The 22,018-nt window shown below is 35.2% G+C and overlaps 1 protein-coding gene across 6 annotated transcripts in view; it reads right to left on the reverse strand.

Annotated features, from left to right (window-relative positions):
- Nucleotides 1–22,018, reverse strand: part of NRG1 (neuregulin 1) — a 719,872-nt gene that overhangs the window by 40,476 nt on the left and 657,378 nt on the right. The window contains exon 1 of one of the 6 annotated variants that reach the window (XM_063455825.1): nt 11,082–11,831. The exons of the other annotated variants lie outside the window; for them this stretch is intronic. Coding sequence (XP_063311895.1) covers nt 11,082–11,682 — 601 coding nt within the window. The 5' untranslated portion in view covers nt 11,683–11,831. Of the gene's footprint in view, nt 1–11,081; nt 11,832–22,018 lie in introns of those variants that run through there. 6 annotated transcript variants of the gene reach the window in all.

The following is a 22,018-nucleotide window of genomic DNA, read 5'->3' on the forward strand; positions in this document are numbered from 1 at the left end:
ATTAAAGTACATGATGTGCAGTCTATGTATGTCTACTTTTGTAAATCAGGCTGTTTTGTTTGGTTTAGTACAAATTACCAAACGCTCTGTATTAAACAACTTGTGTTAGGGCATTTTGCCAAATGGTACTTGGCAAACTAAGGAAAACAGAGTCTCCCAATTGATTAGATTATTAAGAGCCCTGTGCATTCTATTGATTGTCATCATAATGCTATTATCTGCAAAACTTTTCAACTTATTGACTGGTGATCTCTGACAATTCTTCTGCAAAGAGTTTCATTTAACTGTATTTCTTAGCAATTTTACCACAAACTGATCTGTTAATAAAATCAACATTTAGCGGCTGTCCCCTAACCATCAATTCTCTTTTTTCCATCAATTTTTATTTTCAGACAGATTTCTAAATCACAAACTAAAGAAAATTGTTCATCTGTTGTCCATTTTATGCGTTTTGTCCATATGCTGTGTTTGAGTACAGGATTTCAGACCAGTTGCTGATTGCCCAAAATCCGGATAAATTGCGATTCGGGAGAAACCAAATGCACAAGTCTAGTAAATTATTTTGAACATTGACACAAAAGAATAAAACCACCATTGTGCTCTACATATCAGTTCCCTTTTAAATAATACTGCATAACATTTTCTGTGGACTTTGTGTCTTTAGCTAATTATCCTGAAGTTGTTCTTGTCTCAAGAGCTGTGAAGCTGAGTAAGAAGATTGATTGGTAACATTGTCTACAGCAAACATAACACTGTTCTATATTAGATACTCTGACTGATCTGTCATGGATACATGACTCCTAACAGAAAACTATACACCTACTGTAATCATAATATCATGTACTTTTTCAGATGTTACCTACTACGTGATTTCATTTGCTCACTGTATGATTAAAAAATTCTAGTATCTAGAACATAGATGTTCAAACATGAGTCCTTAGCTGTTGGTGGGCTAGAGCTGAACTCAATTTTTCATGATTCTCTACCACCCTATAGTTAAAGGACCCAGAGTTAATATACCTCTGATCTAGAAGGATATTAGTATTTTTTATTTATTTATTCTCGCCATTTATTAAGCGCCAACAGATTCCGTAGCGCTTTACAATATTATGAGGGGGGATTTAACTATAAATAGGACAATTACAAGAAAACTTACAGGAACGATAGGTTGAAGAGGACCCTGCTCAAATGAGCTTACAGTATGATCTATAAAGGCTGAACGAAAACCTCTAAAATGAACTAAGAAAATGCATTTTATTTTAGATAATAAACAGTGTTTTAGGCTACAGATATAATCATTCTGTGCATTTTAAAATAGCTGGTGAAGATTTCTAAAACGTTATTTTAAAAAAAAAGCTTCTAAACCGCAGTACTTAATACATCTTAGATTTAGATAGATAATACTTTAAAAAAAAATCTAGAAAATTCACCAATTTTTGTTCAATCTCATGCTAACAGGAAGACACACTCTATTATTGGACTGTCTATTTAAAATAACTATATTTGCACTGAGCATTGACTGATCCATCTGCTGCAGGTTAGGAAACAGATAGCCCTATGCATTCTGACATATAGAAAGACCACTAAAAAGCTTTGGAAATGCTAAGTGGGTTAGTCATCTGCTAACATAATTGATCATTGAAAAACATCAATCAGGACAACTGGACGTACATTTTAATGGGCAGTACAGATTTCCACTGTTAATCTTAATATAGCCTTAAAGCGATGAACACTTAAAAAAATTAAGCAAGAGTAAAAAATGAATTAAAATATGCTGGAGTTTTAATGTTAAATCGAAATAGCTGTACATGTATTTTGTAATGCTAGAATTGCGGTGCTTGTACATTACTGACATAGATATTGCAGATTGATCATTAGTAGTCTTGTACGTCGATGGGCAAGAACAATTACATTAGCAGGATGCTAGACCAGAGCACACAGCTAACAGCAATATGCCCCAAAGGAAGAAAGGAAAAGACCCCAAAGGTCAATGGTTTCTCTTAATACATTTTACTTCCTGTGCAAAAGCTGCTCCACCAAGAACATAATTGTGCATTGAGAGGAAAAGGTTAATTAAACTATTAGACTTATTGGTCCAGCAAGCAAAAGATTTGACTGAATATGGACTGTTTTTAGATAAGGAAAAAACAAGGTTTATAGGCGCTCACTATACCGTAAGATAACAATGGGGGCTGCTGTATACAATACAAGGATTCCCAAACCTTGTATATTGGTGAAACAGAAGATATAAAATGTGGCGTATACTGCGCCCAAATATTATACGTACATACACCTCTTCGAGGAAAAGTTGGTAAAATACCTCGGAATAATAAAACAGAAAAAAATAATAGTGCAATACAGTATATAACAGTGCAAATATTTGTGCTAGGTAACTGTAGGAAAAACACTCACATACGGTAGAGCTATATAAGAGCTCTACTTTTTTCAGCGTGGACGGTATAATCCCCGTCTAAGGATGTAAGGTGGTGAAGATGGTACTGGTCCTCCAAATGCACAATGGGGATAAAAAAGAAAGAGACGCTCTGATAGTGTAGTAAGTACTATAAAATCAGGGTAGTAAGATAAAGTAATGTACTTACAATTTGTAGAGCAAGACTTGCTCTAGTTTTCACAGCATGGGTGGTACTATCCCCACCTAAGGATATGATGGCACCAGGTAGTTGAACAGGACATAAAGGAATAATAAATGTAAAATAATAAAAAATAGATGTCTAAAAGTATAAAATAGACTATTTATTATAAAATATCACATATAAAAGTATAGGTACAAATGTCCAAAATATAAGGGGGTCCCACTTGACGCGTTTCGCCTCTCCAGAGGCTTTATCAAAAGTGTTTTAATCCTTAGACGGGGATTATACCGTCCACGCTGAAAAAAGTAGAGCTCTTATATCATATCATATCACAATTTACATGATTCACTGTGCAATATAAATATTAGTATATACTTTGTTTTGCTTACAGAGAATGGTTCGATTGTATTACAATAATTAGTTATTTGAAGTCAATGTACTTTTATTTATGATCATAACTTTATATGAAAGAAATCTTAAAAGATAGTTATCCGCCACACCTTAAACTAAAATGAAAATATTTGAAAGTGCTTTTGATAATGGCTGCATCTATGGGATATAACTTGAAAAGACAAACTTTGACATTTACATTAGATTTTAGTGCCAGTTTATATAGGTCTTTACAATAAATATTGTAAACATATTGAGCTCTTTGGAAAGTTCACCAAATTGTATAAGGCACTGCCAGATTAGGTTTATGGTATATGCACCGAATCACAGTTTCACTCTTCACAAAGGTTGAGTATAACTGCTTAGTAAGGGCTAGCAGCCATAATGGGTTTCTTACAGCCCTGGATGTGCACAGAATTCTGTGCATGCACGTAGCTGCTGCTTGGGGCAAGGCTGAGACTCACACTAATTGTTCATACAAATTCCTAATAAACGTAATAATGTTTTTATGGTACATGATGAGCAAATTGCATGCACTATAGGAGGGAATAATCACAACACTCACAATATAATATTATTATATAATATATAATAATAAAAACATAATATTTTTTGCTTATTTTAAATACGATTTTGTATTTTTGTAATGTGTTACTATCAAAAAATAACAAAAAGGTAGTGATTTGATATTTTTTTAAAGCAATATGGCCAGTCAAATATTTTTTAAGAACAGATCTACTTTTTTTTTTTAATATATATTACATTTAATTTTCCCTTTTAGGTTTCCCTAGGCAGAATTTTAAGGAACCGGATTAAGAAGTCACTGTAACTTTCATTAGTTAGTCAAGATTCCATGTAGCGTTTGGAATGGTGATCTAACAAACGTGAGAGATAGATATGCGATTGATTTGAAAAATACATATTGTTTATCTTTAAATGTTTAGGAAGAGACATTGGTGTCCTAATTTCCACTCTGTACCCTAACGAGTTATCCTTGATTGGCAGGCATGCAGACAGACAAGCCATCTGTATTCACCACCCACAGCTGTTGCATTGTGTTTAATTTGACCATTAATACTGAAACACTGTTTATCTGCTGTTGTAAATTCTATTTCTCTTTAATATTAACCACATTATACTATATATATATATATGTATATATATATATATATATATATATATATAAATATATATATATATATATTGATTACTGTGAGGATTTTTTTTAAATTTTAAATTTTTTAAATCAAAAATGTTAATTTTTTTTGCAAACATTCAGGGTATTCAGGTGCCTAAGGGAACGTCAACTTGTCTGACTATTCACAGTAAAGATACTGCTTTGTACAGACAGGGTTATTCACTAACCTTTGTCATGAGTTCAAAGTAATTAGAAGTGAATTTCTAGGGTCAAAGTAGTTGAAGTGGAAGTATGGCTCACTTGAAGACGCCATATATTTAGAATTTACGTTTTAAATTCACTTGAGTTCCCTACAATTTTTACTTTAATGACCTATCCTGGTGTAGTTGCTGTTCGAACCATTTATGATATGCTTTAAATGATATGCATTAAGTTAAATGTATACAAATATGTGTATATATGCCATATTTACTCGAATATAATGCGCAATCAAATCTAATTCGCCCCTCAATTTTTGAAACCTGGAAGCTGAAAAATATTTCTGCTGGCAAATGATAAAGATACTACTATACAACATTGTGCTGCAATGAAAATGTTTATTGCCATATACCATAGTAACATCGATGGTATTTAAATTTTAGTGTTACATGTTAAGTCTATTCTTTCTTAAGCCCTCTTTCAGGAACAAAATTTGCCTGTGTGAATTCGCACGAATGAAATTTGCCTGTGTGAATTCACAAGTTTGAATTCATCTGTTTGAATTCACTAGTTTTAATTCACCAGTTTTAAGTGGCCTGTGTGAATTCGCCAGAATGAAATTCACCAGAAAATTTAGAATTTTGCTCCAAATGTAACACGTCATCGAATCTCATGCAGATTCAAATTTTGGAAACTTTATTTTCCAAAAAACACGCGCATTAAATTTGAGTAAATATGATATATATATATATATATATATATATAATTTCAAATCCTATGCCACTAGCTGGATATTAAAAGTTTCTCGGCACTGCAAGCTATATTATGCTCACCAAGGTTTGAATTTCTAATTTCTACAAGTCAAGGCTAAATGTTCACTCGCCAGTAGCTAGTGGCAAGTGGACATTTACATCATGTTTGTTCATTGAGAGCCATCTGTTGCTTATTTTTGTTCACATTAGTAAAATGGCCAATACATTCTGTATTGCTTCCTGGAAGACTGTGTCACTGGACAGCAGAACAGAAAAATTGTCTTAAAAGCTTCTCAAGATAAATATATTCAAGGACAATATAGTGGAGTGGGTCCCTTGCAAATGTAATTGTGAAAATGCATTTTAGTTTATAGATCCGGTTATCACTTTTATAATAGTTTTAGCCTCCTACTCTTGAGTCACAAACATACTGAAAATTAGTAGGACAATATGGTTTGAATAGGGCTTCGTATAATCAGAATCCCAATACCCTCGTATGTATATATATATATATATATATATATATATATATCTTCCCATAATATAATTTGAAAAAGGTTTATTATCAAATAATAAAGGCGAGTGAACATTGTTCACAAATCATAGCTAAGAAATTTATGTTTTGGCAAATTAATTTTTGATACATTGATGACATTTTTTCTAATAATTTTAGAAGCATTATTGTTATGTAGCTTTAGATTAACAGTCAAATTCTCTAATCACATATATGCTTTGTAATATAGTAGTAGAGTTCCCTAACCAGTTATCACTTACCAAATTAAATTGATCTATATATGATTCTCTCTGTTTGTAATGTACATCCCTGCTGTTTTAAGGATCAGGTAGCAAGCACTCTTTTAAACCAGTACCCAGCTGTCTACAAGGAAACAACTACTAAATCATAGGGGAACAAAACTAATTAAAGCCTGCAATGTGCAACAGAAGGGATGCATAGCTCAGAATGCTTTTAATGGCTTTGTTGACAATGAACACTTAATATATTACAGTGGTTGAGTAAAACCAAGCATCACAGACATGTCTATAGAAAATATCACTATGCTATCATTAGTAGTGTTTTTGTTTTTTTGTTGTTGCTTTTTTTTTGTAAATCTTTTGTAAAATCTTAAAAGAAGTGCAAAATTGAAGAATGCAATAAAGAAGCATAATAAAGATATTTTCGCAGAGGCGTCCTGCAATAAATTCAAAACAATATAAAATGATACGTATACAGCACAGAATAAAATTTTTTTTAATCAAGGAATATATATGATAATTCAGCATTGTCTAGTGAGACTGTTTCCATTGGTTGTAGAAGGCAGAGGTGATAGGATAGTTAGAGAATAGACAATAGAGAGAGATAGACGGAAGTATACAGAGCAACTTCTGTAAAAAAGACAACTTCCTGCTTTGGACCCAGAAGCTAGGGTGGTTGTGAGCCCGAACAGTAGTACGTCTTTGCAGGTCCACCACTGGGGAAATAAACAGGTGCTGCATAGCAGTTGTTGCCTGGAATGTTGGAAGTGTTGTAGAAATTCTGGAGCCAGGTCGCAGCAGGGTGGAGTTCTTAGTACCCAAAGGGACTACCATCCTGAGAAGCTCTGGAGAACTGGATGGTTCAACAGCTTGTTCTGGAGGTATTATTCTTGTCTCGTATATGAACTAGATGTTTTATATCTCAATGTGATAGTGGTGAACAGTCAAAGAGTCTGTGTTCTTACTGGTTTTATATTATATTCTGTCTAAATAATGCAGTGCACAACTGTGTTAAAAGAAGACTAAAAAAATCAGAGATCTAGATCTATTGTGCACTTTCAATGTACTTACTTAAGCAAGGTAACAAGTTATTTGTGGTGACAACGAATATGATAAACTCATGAAACATAAAACAATTTGATGCAGATAGAACAAAAATTATGGTTGTGCATCACAGGAATATCTTAAGTTTTATTGTAGGAAGTCTGCTTTGGGCTGTGAGAAATCATGTTTCCACAGCTATACCAGAATTCCCAGCTTGATATGCAAATCAGCACAGAAAGGTATCATGTTTAAGACTTTCCCCTGCCTAACTGCAGCATACCAATGCAAAGAGTACCTGAACTCTGTGTTTTACTGTTAGAAAATGGTTTTACATTCAATGGATGGAATGTGCCAGGGGACTCCAGCCACTAAAACATATACAATGAAATTAGATTGTTAGAGTACTTACAATTCCCCTTAAAGTGGGATAAAGGTTACATAGTTACATAGTTACATAGCTGAAAAGAGAGTTGCATCCATCAAGTTCAGCTTTCCTCACATATGTTTTTTGCTGTTGATCCAAAAGAAGGCAAAAACCCTAGTCTGAAGCGCTTCCAATTTTGCAACAAACTAGGAAAAAAATCCTTCTTGACCCCAAAATAGCAGTCAGATATCTCCTTGGATCAAGCAGCTATTACCCCACTAATTAGAAATTATATCCCTGTATGTTATGTTTTTGTAAGTATTTATCCAATTGGAGTTTAAACATCTGTAATGACTCTGACAAAACCACCTCTTCAGGCAGAGAATTCCATATCCTTATAGCTCTTCCTGTAAAAAAAACTTTTCTTTGCCTTAGGTCTTGCACTCCTGACAGTTACTTTGTAAGGGGAAATAAATAATCAAATAAGCAGCTAAACAATATATATATATTATATCTTCCCATAATATAAATTGAATAAGGTTTATTATCAAATAATAAAGGCGAGTGAACTTTGCTCACAAATCATGTTTTGGCAAATGCATTTTTGAAAAGCACAGAATAAGCAGGCACTTTTACATTAAAAAAAAGACATTATGCACCATTTGGGGAATTAAAATGATACAGACATCACCCTCACTTGCAAAACACAGAGAGGGAGGGGTATATTGTTAACCTGATCCCAAAGACAACTGCAGGGCCCTCAATGTCAGGTACTAGTGTCGAGGGACAGTCTGGTAGCCACAGGGCAGATGGAACAACCCTTCTATAAATCATAGACTTGTATCAGGCTCCTTGTTGTCTCTGTTGATTGGTCGTATGTCTGCTGCTTCTGACTGACATGAGAAATCTGGCCAATCATGGATGGTTGGAACCTTCTAAAGAACCAAGCATTCCGTATAATGAAATAGATTCTTCGTCTGATTACTTAAGCACATATTAATTAAGCTCTAACACCACTCCCCTAAGACTGTAGACCGAGCAAGGCCTTTACAATCTTCTGTACAAGTATATTCAACGTGTTTTATGGGACGTCATTGTTTGTTTGTCCACCTAACGCAGAAAATTATATAATATGTGAGTGCTTTATAAATAACAATAACATTATTATGATATCGTAGATTCAGTTTTTTCCCAATGAACAATTTCCATACTATATATTCTGTCATAAATCACAACAGCAATGGCTATGCCATTAAATATGAAAAAAGCAATAAGGAAAGGTATTGATTTACAACAATGACATACCTTCCACACTCAATAACTACATGAGTATACTTTACAATTTATAACGCAATTTAAAACTCTAAATATGTGGGCATATATCAGTTTATATAAAACAGCATCGATGTTTCTAAAACGAACCACATAATATACAGAAGTATAAAGAAAGATGGATAGGTGCAGCGAACATGCCATAGTTGTAGCCAAATTAAAATAAAAAATAAAAAGACATTTCCGATCACGGCAGACACAGCGACATTGCAAATGGAAAAGGTTGGCAAACAGCAATTACTTTGATTCATAACTTTAATTATTGTAAAATATCAAGCTCACGTTAATTGAGGTGTTGTCTATAAAGCTAAATCAATGTTTATGTACCAAAGTTCCATACTGGGCAGATCATATCCGATGCACTCTCTATATCGTCAGGAACAAAATGGTAATGCCTTACCACCGAGTGCTTGATGGGTACACTGTGTATAGCACAGTCCCGGGCAACACATTCTATCTGCATCCTGTCTAAATTATTAATAATGCATGTGAAAGCATTAAGCAAAGATAGGAAAAATGGACTTGAGAATGAAATCTGAAATTAAATCAGACCAGACAGAGATGTTGCAGAGAGATTGTTTTTCCGTAGCAATAAAAAATCTTTAAAAACCAAAAAAAACCAAATATATTGTGGAAAAGAAAAAAAGGTTCTTTCTAAAAACGGTAACACAGACTTCGGGTTCATATTCACACTCCTTACTCAACCTCTGTTTCTATTCTTTGTCTCCCTCCCCCAACCTTGAAGATAAAATCAATTATACATTACCAGGCTATGACCTTTACAAGGAATATTCTAATTATAAAAGAAAATAAATCTAATATTTTTTGTTAATAAAAAGGTAATTTTTCTCTGATTCATAAATGTATTAAAAAGTACTTTTTATACGCTCTACTTTTTATTTATATATTATTAAAGCACATTGCAATGATGTATTTTAGGTACATGTTAACTTTTTAAAACATAGGATGTATTTGATCTAACTTGTTTGTTTTTTCTTGATGAATATAATTAAAATTGGAGAAACATGTTTGTCACTTGTTTTTGTTCTGTTTTTGTTTTTTGTTAATTAGATCCAGGATGGCCTAAATCTATTCTATTAACTTGCTGTTCAACTACATGGTTGCTAACAAGTCATCATGAAATATTTTTTTCAGAAGTACAGATCAGTGGTAAATAAACTATCAGTGAAGACAACTCATATGAAACATTGATGAAGAGAATGTTTGAAAATGCTTTGAAATTGATTGAAACAGGTAAGCAGTTTTGTCTCATAATTGCAGCTTCCAGGTAACAAAATGTCAGGCAACCATGAGAATAAAGATAGCTGGGACAACTGGACAGATACAGACTAATGGGAAGATAATGGTATCTTAGGAATGCAATTTATCATGTAAATATCCAACAACAAGGTGTATGCCTGTACAAATATGGTATGATTCACCAAAATGTCCACATGTATAGTCAAGTTCATTGTTTCAAATGAGAATATCTCTTTGTCTGTCTGTCTGTCTATCTATTTATTATTATTATTATATTAATATTAATAATATTATTATTATTGCATATGCAATTAGCAGTCACATTAATGAGCATCCTCACAGTAAGGCTATAACAAAACTAATGACCCCCTTATGTCTTTAAAGGTTGTGAGAAGTGTTAGTTTCTCAACCTATATAAACCTGTGAAAGGTGACAAAGCTATCTGTCTCAAAGTGTGAAGCATATAAAAATAGATCCTTGGGTGTTTATTTAATGAATGCAATCTTTGGACTGTACAGATAAGATTGTCATGCACTTCATTTTATTGTTGCATTATTTTTTGTGTTTATATGTGTGTTTACCTACCTACGCATATACATCCAATATCTTTAAGTATTAAAATTAGCATACACGCAACTCTTAAAAAATCACCAAAATGGATCATTTGAAATCAACATAATAGAAAGACAAGCAGATTATGAATAGATAACTAAATCAACAAGGTGCTATAACCAAGACTTAATAAAGAGGGCCAGTTGAACTAACTCCCCCACTTTATGGGGAAGTGGAGAGTAAAAAGTGTGATAGATTAGACAGCTTAAATAGCAGTGAGAGGGACCTCACCTACTGCATTCTACATGTGCTGTCAGGCTAAACCCGTATTGCTCTGGCTGATTTGTAAACTACATTCCCCATGATGCCTAGTAAGTTGTACGTCTTAGGTGAGCATCTTTAGAATTGTATTCTGAAGACTCCCATCACAAAGGTCAGTTAGCACTCTTCTGTGGAAAATATACCAATACTCTCTCAGTCTAATAACATAGAGCATTTAGCTTATTGGATTAAAAAAAATTTTATTCTGGTGAAAAGGTTGATTCGGGTACGGTTGTTACCAGAGGTATGCAGCGCATTGCAGCACACTGCGTTACACCCACTCCTCCCTTCTTGGCACTCCGCAGATTAAAGGCACAGAACTCCAACATTCATTTGGCAACCAAATTTAAAGAAACGCAATCATACATTGTGCCCATACTCACCCACTTTTGTAGTACTTGGTACACTGGATTCCGAGGTTGCAAATGGATTTAAAGAAGAGGGTTCCACTAGTTTTTCCATTGATGTGCCTCTAGATAAAACATTGTCAGGTGAAAATGGGCGCAAGGTAGCTTCTGTGGGCAAAACAGGTGAGCCAGCCTCCACCGTGACCTTATTTTCCATAGTATGAATAAGGAAAGGCAATGTATATACAGGAGAGGGCACCTGGGCAGATGGTAGCAAGTCAGCATAAATGACAGGATCTTGGCCTATGCGCCCAGGGTCCAAATGTGTTGGAGAGTCATATTCGAATATTTTATCTACAAATACCCACTTAAGGCCAGCGATGCACAGGCAAAGGCTTATCAGACATGCCAGTATAGGAAGGATGCAGATCTTTTCTGAGTTAAGGCAAATTCTAAGCCGGTCTGCCTCCAGGCACACACAGCAGGTAATAGCAAGGCCTGCCATTCCCTGGGTGGTATCACCCTCGTCTTGAGTCTCTGTAATGTTTCCTCCTTCACCTTGAGGATCTGTGGTCGGTGGATCTGAGCTTTGCTCAGAGCATTCATTCTGAAATCCCTCTGCAGTATTCCCAGGCATCTTTAGGGCATAAATCTCAATCAGCTTGCTTTACTGAATCTTGACTCTGTACATGGTCCATTAGCAGAACAACAAGGGATGCAAACAATAACGAATTCTGCATCTTGCAGTGCAAATCAAGGCGTATTCTAAGTAATAAAAACTCTTATCGTAGAGAAAACCAAAGTGTGATTTGCCAGTCGGATGGGATAGCGGATAAGCTCCTAACATTTCATGATCTTCTCTGCTAATGTATTAATTGGATGTACGAGCCTTATATTCCCTCAGACACCTGCCTTCCTGGAGGGTGTGGGAGACATTAAACCTGTAGTTATTTAGTTAGGTAAACCAATAGCCCAGAGTAAATTGCCGGTGCCTCACCTGGAACATCTGAAGATGGTAAATGCTTGGTAGAAAGTAATTGTCCTGAAGCAGACACAACAAAAAGGGAAGTAGCAATGGCAACACCAGTAGACGAGGCAGCAATGACAGAAGAAATAGCATCCTGTTCTGTTAAAGCTACGAATGAAAGAGGCTGAATCACTACAGTGCAGCAGGTGCGTGTACTGTGAGCATCTTCTTGCTGGCTGTGATTCGAGAGGAAGCTTAGCCGGAGCTGAAAGGTTACTCCCTTCCTTTCCTCTCCTGTTGTTCAGTCCTCTTTAGCATCCTCGTACTGTCTTAATTCTTTTTTGCAGGATCTCTTTTTCTTTTTTTCCACTCTCCCCGTCACGTTTCTGATCACTTAGGTTCTCCTTTCTCTTCTGGCTGCTCTCCCCCACCCTCTGCAGGGCTGGTCTGAATAAAATCAGTACATCCAGTAACACAGTACTAGCAGTGACTTCCCTCTTTATCCAATTAGGAGAAATGAAGGCCATCAAATCAAAGAGAAGCAGGCAGCATCCACACTCTCTCTCTCTCTTTACCTTACTCTCTTTTTCACTCTGTCGTCTTTCTCCTTTTTATCTTATTTTTTTTTTTTTATCTCTGCATCAGATTTATTTTTTTTAAATTTATTTTTATTTTGCTTCTACTTCTTGGTTAGGAAAAAGGTGCAGCAATCGATTATATGAATCTAACAAAGCCAGAATTGGGAGGAGGTGCAAATATTAGCTTTATGGGCTGGTCACAAAGCTTAGCAAGTCTGATATTCGAGTCGTCCCAAGAGATGCACTTTTTTTTTTTCAAACTGCTGCATCTTGCAGCTTGCTGCCCCAGTAAGTTTATCCATCAGTGGAATAAAACATTTTTGGCGATAGATTTACATTTGTGTAAGTCAAATTATACAGTACTCCAACTGTCAAGAAAATCACCACTGAGACAGACAGACCGACAGACCGACAGACAGACAGACAGACAGACAGATAGATGATATTCATCCAAAATTCAAACTTTAAGATATATGCAGATGAAGATATAATAAGTAAAAAAAAAAAAAAGCTTATTTACTGATGCAGATTGAAATGGTAGGTACAAATCTATTGAGAGTTGGTGCATGAATGAAATGCAGTAAGGGCTAATTAAGCACTTTTAGTGGATTGTTAAACATATTGCAGTCACACGTTTTCACAAACATGCCCGGTTATCTTGTCAAGTATAACGTTACAGTGTCACCATTAAAGTTTAACCCCTTAAGGACCAAACTTCTGGAATAAAAGGGAATCATGGCATGTCACACATGTCATGTGTCCTTAAGGGGCGTAATTGAAGAATGCAGGACTATAATTTGCTCAGGTTCTGCAGACTAATTAAAGGTGTGGCTGAAATTTAGCTCAGTCATTACTTAGAGCTACTGCGTTGTGTTTTTTTTTTTTTTTGCAATGGTTAACCTATTCCTGAGACCATTTTATCTATTAGCCCACTGCAATCCTATTGTATTTAACCCCTGTGACATGTCATGATTCCCTTTTATTCCACAAGTTTGGTCCTTAAGGGGTTAAACATTTAACTTTTTTTTTTTTCTTTTTTTTTCTTAAAGCTTAGCAAGGTGAAAACTGTTTCTCTGATACAGCCTTCAATGCAGGGTTGAAAATAGTTTTGTCATCTAGGCAAATCATTTCCATGGACAGGAGGGGGTAAAAAATTAGATGGACAAAAAAAGCTTCCATACAGCACAAATGTCATTTTTTGTATTCTCTCTTGGCATGAACATCAACAATAGGGACATTTAACAATTGTCATCTTTTATAAATATTGGGCTCACATATTTAAAACCAGTTGTAGAATGCAAAATGACAATTGGGGAAACATATGCATCCCTGCAAGCAGAATAATGTAGACTCTGGAACAGGGAGTCACAATGCCACTCTGAGACAGCAGAAAAAAATGCCTGATAGACATTGCACAGCACAATTAAGGCTAGTGAATATGTCTATGCCTCTGATATATCTACGCTTTGTCAGGAACTTCTTTTAAAGTCTGGCCAACCCCCAGGAATGACTTTACAAAACTGAAGTTGTGCATCCTTTATGTTTGAGTAATGAGTATAAATGATATAAACTTTGGCAGCCTAAATAACGACTTGATGATGCTCAGCCAATTGTAGGGATACTGAGCAGTGCAAAAAATCCCTTGTCTAATTCAACTGGACTTGCCGGGTTCCCTATTATATTTATTAGAAATGTACAAAAAATGTGATGTTCTGTTCAAAACTAAGGCTCATCTCAGTGTGTAAGGCTTGGGAAAAGAGAGATTTGTTTTATCTTTGTGTATGTATACCGCTTTTATACGTGTCTGTGCACTCACCAACGTTCTCATGACAAAAAGGAAATTGGGATTAGGGCTCCCGCATGTTCTTCTTCAAACATACTGCGTATTGGATGTTGTATGTATAATTCTAACGCTGCAGGTAGGATATCAGGACTCTTGCAAGATATACCGTATATTCTAGATCGGGGGTTCCCAAAAAGCAGATCACCAGATGTTTTAAAACTACAGCATCCATGATGCTTTGTCATTCTAAAGGCATGCAAAGCATCATGGAATCTGTAGTTCTACAACATCTGGGGATCTACCTTTTGGACACCCCAGTTCCAGGTAAATGCTGCACATAACTTTTCATGTAGCAGCCATATTGACCATAGTCCACTTGCAAACATTTGGCAGAAAAGTGTTTGAGATGTCGAACCAAAAAACAACAAAAAAAAAAAAAAACCATAATAGATTAAAGAAACGTTCTTCTCTTTATATAAGGAGATATGTAACATGTGTGAATCGACTGTAAAATATATCATATTTTGTGTTATTTTTGTGTCAATACAGCTTTTATGGACTTTGATGAACATATGACTGACGCTGAAAGCAGTAGAATAAAAGCCCCACGTTTTCCAGGAAGTGAAAAGATTTGGGAAAATTTTAAGGTGTGGTATGGCTTTGAAGCCAGCATAGTAAACAAACAGAGCAGAATGATTGGTCTTTATAATGACTGCTCTAAAAGCTGTTGCTGCTATAAAATATTCAAGATTTGGAGCTTAAAATGAGAACAGCAAGTAAGAACTTATAGAATTCCATTCGCTCGTGCCACTGTTCCAATCTGTTTTTTTGGAAACCTAATTGACTAGCAGAGAAGATTAATAAGCTGAAAATGTATTCGCACCTGAGGTTTAAATTAAATAGCATTACATTTCATCTCTGCAGTGTGCTTGCAAACATGCTATTACATGTATATCTTTTAATTTAACAATCTTGAAAAAAAATGGTCATTCCCCCAGTTGTCAATCACTCATCAGCATAGATCTCTATGTGGCTGACAGACAAAGAGCAGGAAAACCCTCCTAGAAGTGGTTCTCCTGCTCCCAGTCACTAACCTACTCCTCCAGAAACATTTGTCGCACTTTGTCGCATGAGATATATATGATACTCCAAACAAGACTATATGCTGGCAGTGTAGCCAGCATATTGGTATCATTAGGAAGGGGCAGTACTAATCCTGCACTAATTAGCATTTTTAAAAGATCCTTAAAGGCACGCTGTAGGCACTATAGTCATTCTATCTCGTTGAATTGACTATAGTGCCTGAAGAATTTTAAATGTGCTTTATCAAAGTTCAATTCACTGTGCAAATGTTATGGACTGTCCTACCCTGTGAACGTTAAAGTATACATTATACAGATAATTTGTCATCATCATTTTGCACCCACTCACAGCAAGAACATACTGTTCTTGCCAATTCTACCATAAATATTTTGCATATGTTAAAAAAATGAATTATTGAAATGGCTGAATCATTTAAGATAAAAGCCTGTCTGTGCATAGTGTATGATAATCATATTTTAAAATGTATTTGCCTTTTTCCTAAATTGTAAATATACCATTCAAACATATTCATATATGTCATGAAAAAATGGTGTCTTTAAACATGCATGACACTCAGACACCAGAAAAATATAACGATAATGAGTACAACTTCTTTCTCTAATTAAGTCATCACTTCTACTGGTGAAGGACAGGAATGTGATAAGTGGGATTTCACAGAACTCCTTTAAAAATGTATGAAGGGGAATGCCACACACACAAAGTGGTTAGATTATTTTATTGCATACACCCACATACTATTCACATTTTTCCACACTCAACTAAAATAGAAATAGTCTTGTCATTTTTCACCCAAAGGCAGAAAGTCACTCTTCTGTAAACTAATGGAATAAAAGGCTAACATTAAAACGTGAATGTCAAGTGTCTGGGATGTGTTGCATCAAATTGCCTTCAGAATAATACTGCAACAATGCGGAAGAAGAGTGTGTTAAAGAAGAACAATAGCTAATGGTAATTGGCCCTTTAAATAGCTCGGACAAGTCAAACATTTCACTTAAATTTTACAGTTTGTTCCTTCGATGCTTAAAACGCTAAACTCTTCTAAAGAAATGTATTTTATTTAATATAAGTAAGATTTGTTTTATACTATATTTAGGTAAATATTTCTATATATAATGGCATATTTTTTGACATTTGATTTATATTGATACATTGTCTGCAGCATGTAGGCCTTTGTCAATGATAACCTTGACTTTGCCTGCCAAGGAGCATGAACGAAATAAACATCTATCAAAGGGAAACTCTAAGGACCATAACCACTTCCATATTCTGTAGTAGTTATAGCACTTGCAGTTCTTTGGTGCTGTCCCGTTAAGTAGTAAAACCATTTTAGTATGATTTCACAAATTACCTGCATCCCTTGGTCGAGCAGGAATGAATGTCTCCATAGAATAAAACCTGGGCAGTTAAGGGACACTCTCATCGGCTGAGCATGCTGCAGGACCTTACCTAGCACTGTAGAATAACCCAAATTCTCTTGCAGAAGAAGACCAGATGCAGGTGCTTGGCTGGAACCTGAAATTTTGGCAAATTGACCTAAAATCGATTAACTACTGGATGGCGCCTCAGTACTCCTAGCACCATAACTGATACAGTGGACTGCAGTGGTTATGGTGTTTGGAGTATTCCTTTAACTAAACATTATAGAGAATTGATTCATAAAACAGGGACTTGCGGTAACAAGTTAGTTATAATAATTAAGTTGAGCTCTTTGCCAGTTATGAAAGCTATCCTGAGTTAATGGTGGTGATTTCCCAAGATAAGGAAACTTTTCTGGATTTTACCTAGAATTATTTGTATTGTCTACTTGGGCCAACCCATGGTTTTGTTAGAAAACCCCAGAAGGTCAACTCACAAACAGCATGTGTGATGCCAACTTAAAAACAGCGTGTGGTCGCACGTACTGTCTGAAAATAGTGTATCATTATGTTTTGTCAAAATGTAGATTTCTTTATTTTTTTTTTTACATATAACTGAATGGAATAAAAAAATGCTTTTCTATTCACAGGAGAATCTGTGGTATCAACCACAGCTTCCCTTTCAGATTTTTAAAGAACTGCTTAGCATATCAAGAGATATTAATTCAATAATAGGCTTGATTAAATTGTTTACCAATAGATCAGTCTTGCAAATAAGTTATATTAATTAGCTAGTCTGCGCTACACCTGACTTATCTAATAGCCTTGCATTGCTTGATATTCACATTTAATTCAGAACCCCTGAGTATTGATATGCAAATACTCTAATACTCATTGATTGCTGAATATATAATAAAGTCACTCTCTAAATATAGCTGTAATTGTAGGTTTACGAGACTGCGTTAAACTGTAATAAACATTACTGTATATGACCCTCTTGGTTAGTCACTAACTTCTAGTAAATAATTCAAAACAGAACACTCAGTCAGCATGGGTAATATCACATAGCAACCTTGCATGGTAACCATATTTCGCAACTTGTTTACCCTAGCAACGTGTGAAGGTAACAGTGTTAGCCTGCAGTATCTGCCCAAATCGGAATAATTGATCTAAACATCTTAACTAGTCTTTGTTTCCTATTCTGAGTTGAGTCTTTTACAGTATAATCACGTTATAATGTAAGCATTTTTTTAATTCTCAGTTAACTTATAATGGCATTTATTGGAGTCTAGCACTTGCACTTCTAATCCATGAGTGAAAGTCTGTTGCCAATCACATTAGTATCACACATTGAATCTCTTTTCTCTCGTTATAGACCCTCTTTGGTGATTAAGACAACACATATCCTAATTTGTATTCCATACCCACAGATCATACAGCAGAGAAAGACAGGACAGTACTGCTCAAGATGAACTGTTGCAGATCTAAAGGACATCAGTCAGGATTTGGTAATACATATTATATGTATGTAATTTCTGATCAATTATGATAAAATATCCTTAATTAAACACAAAAACAGAAAAAATATATGAGAGTTTAAGCAGCAACTAATTTAGATTTTTTTTTTATTATAAAAGATGTCCTGGGATAAAAATGTTTAGACCTTAAGCTGGTTTGAGCAAGGTCATTGTCACCATTTGTCCCTCTCTGAAAAACATGCTTTATTACAATTAAAGAAATACTTCGAAAACCATAATCACGTGATCTCAGTGTGGTGGTTATGGTGCCTGGAGTTCCAGAGTGCCATCTTCCCTTCCAATGTTAAACCATTTTTAAATGGCTAATCACTAAATTAGTGTCCCTAGTGTACAGGTCTGTATTTTCTCCTCCTGTGCTTGGTTTAATCTAGAAACATTAGCTCCCGTAAGGAAGCAGTCGCTGTGATAGGCTGGGAGTGTCAGCTGATGTTCTTATCGTACCACCTATTGTGAGTAAACCTTACATACACTGTAACCTTTACTCACAACGGGCAGCCAGTTATAGGCCGGGAGTATCAAGTGCCCATCTCAGCTGATCTCTGCTGCACCTTCACTGCTCGAGCTAATGCTACCATATTAGCCCATGCATAAGATGAGACACTACTTCAGTGTTAAACCATTCGAAAATGGCTTAACACTTTAAGGGAAGCCTGGGTCAGGGGATGCCAGATACCACAACCACTTCACTAAATTTTCTTAAAGTGTATGGAATAATTTAACTTATTACATTATCTCATGTACTGGAATGGAGTTAAAATTCAACTTGGAGGCTATGAGGTGGTTTGCTTATTTTGCATACCACATATTCAAATGTGCCTTGAGAATTGTATGAGTGTACTGATACAATGAATATTTAGTGGTCTAGGACCAGTGTTGTCAATCTCGCATAAGGGTCGAAGAATTTACAGCACTTTACATCCTGAAGCCAATTAGGATCACTTCCACCATTTGGTTGCTTCAGGTAGCTCAGATTAAAACTGTCTTTTTAGCTCTGAGAAGCACATGAGATCACATGCTGACTGCAGAACAAGGAAAAAAAGACCTGTCAGGGGATTTTATTTAAATGACTAAGTAAGCAGGCAAATTCATTAAAGGGCTGGTAAAGACAAAGTTGATTGCCGGTGGTGCAGTAAAAGCATATTTATACTATTATGACATGAAAAACGTACATAGTGCAGACAGCTAAATTACTGAAATCTAGACTTAAAATGTTGACTTTTTTTTTTTTTTTTACATAATAATAATAATAATGAGGAGCATGGTTTAATGGACCTGAATTCAGATGGTTATTCATTTTTGTATTGCAAGAATATATCTTAACCAGCTAAAACGTGGGTTTTAATTTAAATAGATACTATAATGAAGTAGATTTAGTGTATTGATCATGCCCCTGCAGTATCACTGCTAAATTCTCTGCCATTTAGGCATTAAATTACTTTTGTTTCTGTTTATGCAGACATCTCCCCTGGCTGTGACTCGTAGCCTGCATGAACAGAAAAAAATAATAATTTATTTCTAATCAGACATTTACTTGCTTTAGAAATTTTTATTTTCTACTATGTAAATTGAACTTTAATCACATAAAGGAAATTCACGCAGTGTCTAGGAGGCTATTAACAGGGCCAAAGATATAAAAAATTCTAGATTAAACAGAATGTGCAATACCTAAAATATCTATATTTAGGATTCAGGAAGTGTTTAGGAAGGCTGTGCAAGTCACATGTAGGGAGGTGTGACTAAGGCTGTATAAACAAAGTAATTTAACTCCTAAATGGGAGAGAATTGAGCAATGAGATCAATACATCAATACTGTTTTACAAAACTAAAGTTGTTTTAGTATCTATAGTATCCCATTAACGAGTGCAATGACAAAGAGTACTCTTTGATGAAGCTAATCTATAGTATGTAGCTAGTTATGGCAAATTGCACAACTACAAGCACCATAACCACTACAACACACTCAATTGTAGTGGTACAAACCATTTTAGAATGGTTTGACTCCATACCTGGTATCTGATAGATGCCTCTCCTCGGCTGTAGGAGGTTCCATTAGCTCATCTGAGCTATGCCCTACAGTGGAGAACTATCTGATTGGCTGAGAGCTTAACCTGATCACTGTTAGCCAATGACCTAAACCCTTCACTGCTTAAGGCTTTCTGTCTGATGTAGTGGAGGTAGTGAGCAGCACCCAGCAGACGCCAGGTAAGAAGTCAAACCATTCTAAAATGCTGACATTATAACCAATACAGCACGCTTAAAGTGTTCCTTTTATTATTAACAGGTGCAGAGCCATGCAATGAAAGGTATTAGAGACGAGATACATGGTTATATAGGCTGGAAAAAAGACTTGCGTCCATCAAGTTCAGCTTTTCTCACATCTATTTTTGATGTTGACCCAGAAGCAGACAAAAAAAAGCAAAAAACAGTTTAAAGCACTTTGCAAATTTGCAGCAAATAATGAAAAAAATTATCCTTTTTGATCCCAGAATGACAGTCAAATCTCTCATTGGATCAAGAAGATGTTAAAGACAGAATAGTATATACGATTATATCTAAATCTATATATGAACAAGTACAGAGTAAGAAGCATTTAGAATTGTAATTGTCAGCAGTCTGTCTTATCAGATCTCATGTCTCACTATGCATACGGTTGGGTAGTTAAGTAGTTGTCATTCCGTCACTACAGATACTTGCAGGCCTTAGCCATGTCCAAACGGTTTAGCATCATTAGTTAATTATGTGAGAGTGCCTTATTTTAGCTATTCAATGGTGTGACCAATTTTCCATTTACATCAAAGCCATTCTCCATGTTCTAAACTAGTCTCCTGTACAAACTGCATACATATTAAAATATATATAATTAAAGTATAAATGATCTAAATGACACTGTAAATTCTGTCAATGTATGCAATACGCACAATATGTTAGCACATACAATAACTGGGGCTTGTCTGAGTTAAATTATGCAATATATATATATATATATATATATTCGTCTTTTTTAATGCTACAAAATGATCAAGCATGTTTTATAGAGCGATATTCACATTTAGAACCCCTGTGTATTAATGGACTAAGTCAAGGGACAATAATCACATCTTGCAAATCAGATTCACACTGCAGCATTTGGTGTATATTACAATAAACTATTTTAACATCTGTAGAAAAGGAACGTAAAAATAAAATTCCCTAATTAGGTTCTAGAATTATGCCATCTATTTCAGTAGATTGAAAAATTAAGCTCGGGTCATCAATAATTTCTTTATCCAGATGCATCTGCTACATTAAATTCTGATCATTCTTCTGTCCCAGATAAAAATTTCAGATAAGTCTGCAGGCTCATGTAGTTACAGGAAGTAGGATGCATAATTTAAATAACTGCAGAGGCTATCTTACCACTGCAGTGGTAAGATCCAGCAATCGGCAGCAGGCTGCTTGCCAATGCATTAGGAAATGGGATGTGCTAGAATTATGCCAAAAAAAATAGCATAGTAATAACAATTATTGCAACTAAAAAAAAAAGACAGATCTCACCTGAAATATTTGCCAGCACATTGCAGTTAACATGAGAAGAAATCTTGCAAGTCATTGTTAACTTGAGATCTGATTCATTGTAACTCTAAATATTACAGATTTCCAACACGCTCT

This window comes from Pelobates fuscus, chromosome 5 (genome assembly GCF_036172605.1).
Source record: "Pelobates fuscus isolate aPelFus1 chromosome 5, aPelFus1.pri, whole genome shotgun sequence".
NCBI lineage: Eukaryota > Metazoa > Chordata > Amphibia > Anura > Pelobatidae > Pelobates > Pelobates fuscus.